This window comes from Haliaeetus leucocephalus, unplaced genomic scaffold (genome assembly GCF_000737465.1).
Source record: "Haliaeetus leucocephalus isolate CR32 unplaced genomic scaffold, Haliaeetus_leucocephalus-4.0 Scaffold166, whole genome shotgun sequence".
Lineage (NCBI taxonomy): Eukaryota > Metazoa > Chordata > Aves > Accipitriformes > Accipitridae > Haliaeetus > Haliaeetus leucocephalus.
In genome coordinates this window covers 1,973,765-1,980,170 of record NW_010972602.1, presented here as the reverse complement: position 1 = coordinate 1,980,170, position 6,406 = coordinate 1,973,765, and the positions used below count along the sequence as shown (strand labels likewise).

The 6,406-nt window shown below is 36.3% G+C and overlaps 1 protein-coding gene across 1 annotated transcript in view; it reads right to left on the bottom strand.

Moving 5' to 3' along the window:
* Positions 1–955: 955 nt before the first annotated feature.
* VAV3 (vav 3 guanine nucleotide exchange factor) overlaps positions 956–6,406 on the bottom strand; it is a gene marked incomplete at its 3' end in the record, with an annotated part of 139,773 nt that continues 134,322 nt past the window's right edge. The window contains exon 21 of the mRNA XM_010563444.1: positions 956–1,021. Coding sequence (XP_010561746.1) covers positions 956–1,021 — 66 coding nt within the window. The remainder of the gene's footprint in view (positions 1,022–6,406) is intronic.

Here is a 6,406-nt window from a genome sequence, read left to right as displayed (position 1 = left end):
GGTACTAAAGATGTCTCAAGGTATACTAATGTATTTATACTCTTTAGAAGCACATGAGTATTTGTTTTAGAAACTAGGCACAATATAAGCCTTAAAAGCATATCAAAATGCAGACACTAACATCTGATTCCACCTACTTACAAACTACTTAAGCGGCATATCTTGATTGCTGTAATTAAAGCAATTCTATTAAGTCAAACTGTTGTGAATCCAGTTAAAAGAAGTTAAAGCTGTCTTAAAGCTTTGATATGATTCGTCACTGGTTTTACGGGTTTATATCAATTAATCTCAACAAAGGGACATATAGTAATCTGATGGACAATGTTACAGAAGGCAGAGAATGAAGGAGCAAGCATAAAGTATATTAATGTATCATCACATCTGTATACAAAACTCTTGAGTACATATTATAAAATAATTTTTCTTATTGCTATCCTGAACTTTTCTAGATTGAGAACATCCTTGTGTGAAATAAAGGCAAGTAAGAACCTACAGAAAGGAGAAAATTTATTGAGCAGTCTGAATTTGAAATTTTATATTAGTTTTACGCATTTTTAAATTCACTACTTATGGTGTAATCCCTCTCTCTAACCCAAAGTGACTGGGGAATAGATTAGAACCACAGCATTCTCACCTTAATGCTGTGGAAGGAAGAAAGTGCACTTTCACATAAAAAGTGTTTGTTCCATACTCTGGAAACTCTTTAGACAGTTCAATTTATTAATATTCCCAAAAGTTAAATCTGCCTCTCAAACATGTTTTCTTGACATGTCCTATCTACATCCGATAACCGAGAGCATTATAATGCTATATTTTATGCAATATTGAACATACCACAAAACCACAAAGGAACTAGAAACAATATGATTTTCGTAAGGTAAGATTAATAAAGCAATGGTATGAACTAGGCAGTTTTTCTGTAAGATGACAAACAGAATTAAACAATTGTACTTACACATGGGCTGGGCTTTACTGCATCACTTGGGAAGAATCCAAGCTCTCCTGTTGTTAGATTTCTGCCCTAGAAAAAAACCCAATATTTTCCATTTTTGAGACATAATGGTGATTAATAGTAAATAATAATACATGCATAGGGATTTAGGACAATGAGAGTATATCAAAGAGTCTTTAAAATAAAATGCTGTTCTAATAAATTGTGTTACTCAACAGTTGTGTGGGTTTTGTTGTTTTGGTTTGGGTTTTAATTTATATAAGCAATAATTACAGCTGATACACCTGAGATCTCTGAGAGATGAGATGCAAGAAGGGGGCTCAGAGCCTGGGTTGTGATTCCCAATTCTGTCAATGTCTGCCAGTGTCTTGTATCTTCATTAACATTAATTATCTCCTTTCAAGTTACTTCCTCCTCATTTGGCATCCCTCTAGCGAGACCTGCCACACCACAACATTACAGATCCCCAAAATGACTACACCACCATGTAGCGGAAGTTGCAGCACCTGAGAAATCATGCTAACTCCAATGGGAACTTACAGCTAATAATCCATCAGTCAATTCAGACACAAAGTTCTACAGTTAAAGGCTTCCATTAGTGATTCAAATCACTGGAAATCAGGTGGGCACGAGAGTACTAACAGAATTAAAGATTAACCCTCTGTCTGTGATACATTCACATGTTGTAGATGCGCCCACACAACTGGGAGACCAGCTGCAGAAATGCATCCAGCATGGCCTAAACTGAGCCTTTTAAGCAACACAACTGCTGCCCCAAGTTGCAGGACCACCAATTTACCCTGGGCTTCTAAGGGCCAACAGTGACCTGATCATCACAGAGCCATGCCTCAGCAGCTCACAATTCATCATCAAGCTCTCCTGAAGAACGCCTCCCCAGCGAGACAGAACAGCAAAATAAAAACACCTTTCTAGTCCTAGTAAACATTCAGCTGTGACCATGCTGACCACATTTTTCAGAGCAGAACAGAGCACATAGCTAAAATTTCTAAACAGAGATACATAAAATGAAGGCATCAAAATGTGTATTTTGGCAAACAAATGTTTTCATTTAGCAGATTTTTGAAAGTACATAAATGCCTAACCTCCATTAAATTTAATATACTGACTGTAAACATAATACACTATCAGCATTTGGCAATGAGAGTAAGAATGAGTACTTCACAAGCACTTTAATCCTGAAAATTACATTTATTTTTTATTTTTGATGGCATACCTGCAACACAAAAAATTAGAAGGAGAAAAAATGCTTCAGACACAGAATTTCTTTGGGGTTTTAGTTCATTTTGTTTCTGTAACACTAAATGTGTAATTGTACCCTAATACCACCACACAAAACAGAATTCAGCAATTTCAAACAGGGTGGAGCTGAATGTAAAAGCAAGCATTAACAAAGTTTTATGAAAAAATGAAAACATTCTTTGATTGTGATACCCTAAGCACAATAAACGAGTACATCATTTCCCTAGGGAGATCATTATGCAATTTATCACACACAGATAGTAACCCCAGTAACTACCATCTTTACCAAATATACAGAGAAGTGCAGAGGAGGTAGAGAAGAGAGAAAAGCAGTCAAGCAGTATTTAAGCTATAATATACTGAAGAGCAATCATATTAAAAAAAGAATTATGCGTAAACAAGTGACAATCTTATAGATCTGCACCTGTGTTCAGCAAAGCTTCCTTGCCCTCTTTGCCACTACCTGCCTGAATACAGGTTACCCTTTGCATCCGTATGTTCTATTTACTTCCGAAACTTGAATCCCTCTGAAGCAGACTTAACTTACAAGCAGAGTTCTGACACAGTCTCCCATCTAAGGGATACTTATTTACAATACTAATCTTATCTGAATAGCAAGTGATATCACAGTCAACACGACCAGCCACTGAATAAAATATATTAACGAGAAAAAGCATTTGAAGGAGCGCAACTGAACATTAGTTTTGTATGTGCCCACACACCATTGCTATTCATGAGAAATATTTATATAAAGCGAAAGAAGCTGAACAAGATGACACATCATGCAGCATATGTCCACAACAACTAGAAAGCAGCCAAGGATCAAAATTTGATGAGCTGAGGGACAGACCCCGTGTTACCTTCTGAAAGTGCAAAAAGGGAGATAATTTCAAATGTTCAACAGCATTTCATAATGTTTATAGTGCTCCTCCTCTAAGTCAGAAATACAGTCTGGATACTTATAGCATACTCACTGTTTTTCCAGAAATGTGTTTGCATACCCTGAAATCTAGAACAAAAGCTAGCTTTGATTTGCAGACATTTAAATGCTTCAATCTGCACTGAATTATACCAAACTGAGCTGTTCTATGACCTCAAGTAAAAGTAAAAAAAAACCAAAACAACAACAACAACAACAAAGCCACATTACAGCCACTAAAGAAACTGTAGGATGTACAGAAAGACCAGACCATGGGACAATATGATGTAGAGCCAGCATTACATTATCTAGCTTAGATACTGCTAGCAGTAAGTACACAGTCATATGAATCGCAGCTTAAAAACTCAGCAGAGCAGCAAGGATTGGTGGAGATTAGTAGTGGTCCTTACTAGCTAAATCATTATCACAATGCAGACATTATAAGGTATACACATTCAGAATAAGGGAACTGAACTGCAATCCATAGGCTGTATTGCAACACATACATGCATTTTCACTTTAAGTATTCTGTAGGTAACAATTCAATGGAACTTGCAGCAAAAAATTAATCATCTGGAGGACACTGAACATTTGTTGAAATGGTGAGAAACTACATCATCAGTAGAGAGACTTATAAGATAGGTACAGCATTAAGAAATACTCTCTGCCCAAGCAACAATTTCCTTAGAAGTCACCACTTGTTGGAAGAAGGTGTTCTGTGCAGCTGTGGGACACAGATGTGTCACTTCATTGGGCTAGGGGAGGCTACAAGCGAAGCATGCGTTCTATGGACAGTACATCAAGACCAAAGCAAAAGCAGCAGTAGAGAAGTCACATGGACAGACTCTCTCATCACACAAAATATCCCCAAGTACTGTGACCAGTACAAAACTTTGCTTTTGCATTTTGAGCAATACCATGAATGTAACAAGCACTGAGACAACCCAAGAAAGGCTTTGTTTTCTGAAGACAATCTTCACATGAGATAACTGCAGATGACTTTGTTAGTTAAATAAATGCAAATCCTTAAACAGAACAGGGTTTGATTTATTACACATTGCTGAAGGAAACAGCTCACATTAAAATGCTCTGTCAATAATGAGCTCGTACAAATAATTTGATAATGTCCTTACAAGACTAGGTTGTTTTGTTTAGTTTAGAAATCCTAGCTAAATTCATCAAGCCTTGGTGTCATTCATACACAAAACCAAGACCTGTTGTCAGATGATTTCAAAATTTAAGATCTATCCCTAAACACATTAACAGCAGCAAAATTATTATGCCACCATATTCACTTCTACTAATCATTTCTTTCTACTTTATGTTTCCTGCTTGCTAATTGCTTATTGTTTGATGAGTAAGCATTTCCCTTGAACACTGCCCTATAATGGCTTATGGTCATTATAAAAGTAGAAGCAAAGGACTGGACAGAACTAGTTTTAAAATGTGTATTATGTATATACTATTACATTGTATTTCTAAATTATTATATTATATATTAAAATATATATTATATGTATACGTGTGTGTATGTGCATACACATATTCATCTATATAAGGGCCAATGAAGCCCTTCAGTCCATTTCTTTCAATGACAGTCTCAGCAAGACTAGAGGCTGATTCACGACCCTTGTACCTGTTTTAATGAGGGAGACTTTCTGAAGCCATTTGACACATTTGCTCTAAATTTCCAGACTGCTGTCTGCTACTTAGCTATGCGATGCCCATTAACTTCATTGGACATGCACAGAACTGGAACTCCAGGATAGCTAAAATTCATAAATTATTATGTCCTTCACCCATTTTTGTTTTGTTTACTGCAAAGTGTGGTGAAGAAAGGAATGAAACAGATGAAAAATTACAAACCAAATTACAAACCAAAAAGAAAAAAAAGGCACTTTTACAGTGCTGCCTTACCAATGTTTCAATTTTATATCACAAGTATATTTATAATATACTTAATGCCTTTAGGCTGTTTACAGCAGGACCACTAACTCCTGAAGCTTTAGAAAGTACATCTGTAATAGCTATTACTTGAGATGGGTTTAATATGCATCAAAGAAAAGCTGATTTTCAAATAGGAAAGAATCAGTCCAGGAAATACCTGTATTCTTTCGGCATACTTGAGAAACGTGATTGCCTGAGGATGACAGGCAATTGCAATACAAAACTGTGAAACTAGAATTACATTGTATCTTATGGTAGGCATTGCGGCACCCCTGAAAGCCTACTCTCAGGTTTAGCAGGTACCAATTTACTCAAACCAAACTCAGAAGAGGAGAGAAATATTCACATCTATAATAAAAATCTGACTACTTCAAAGCTGCACTACTACAGCTGAGACAACTATTAGTGCTCTGGTTAAGGGGTCTGACATTTCCATTTAAAAGACCAAGCTTTCTCCTCTCTCTCTTCCCCAGCCCCTCTTCCTTTTCTTATTTTGTTCTGCAAGTGATGTTAGCCAAACACCAGCTAGGCAAGCAGCATGGGTCTTTTAGTCTTGTTGCACCTTGACTGAGCAAAGAAAAGTAGTCATGCACAAGGGGATGCATGAGCATCAGCGTAAGACCATCCTTCTCTTTTTATGCAGCCAGGTGTTTACTGAGGAGAGTAAAATAACTTGTGACAGTATCAACCCCTTCTAATATTACACATTCTCTTTGAAGAAAGCTTAGGTTTTGGATGATAACTGAAGAGGCAGAAAGCAAATTCATGGAATTCAGAAATGCTTATCTCAGCCGTCTTATTGTCTCTGTGATTCCTCAGTTTGCCTCTCAGACAAGTATTTGGTGTTTCATAAAGAAAAAACCCATACTTCTCCTGTTTTCCAGACTGCGTGACCGGTAGATTCGTATGTGTATATGGTCTTGAATTACCACAGAACCTACCACAACAATTGCTATACGATCATTCAAATATTAACTTAGAAGAATTTTAACATCTATCAAAACACATTTGATCACACTTAAGCTACAGTTTAAGCACTGCTTAGTAACTTGTGGTGTTTACTTGATGTACTGTAAAGAATGAAAAGATTATACTTAAACCACACATACTTACCCATTACACTTGAATTTCTGAACTGAGTAACGGTCAACTTAAAAATCCATTCTAATATTAGTCTTGCAGGTCAGCTGTAAATTACTCTAAAACACCTCTTGAATAAAACTTACAGATTTTAATACAAATTGCATTTTGCAGGGGTTTTTTTTCTTAATATACATTTTAAAATGTAGATGTCATCACAAGACTTATGAAAATCTGTATTAAGCAGC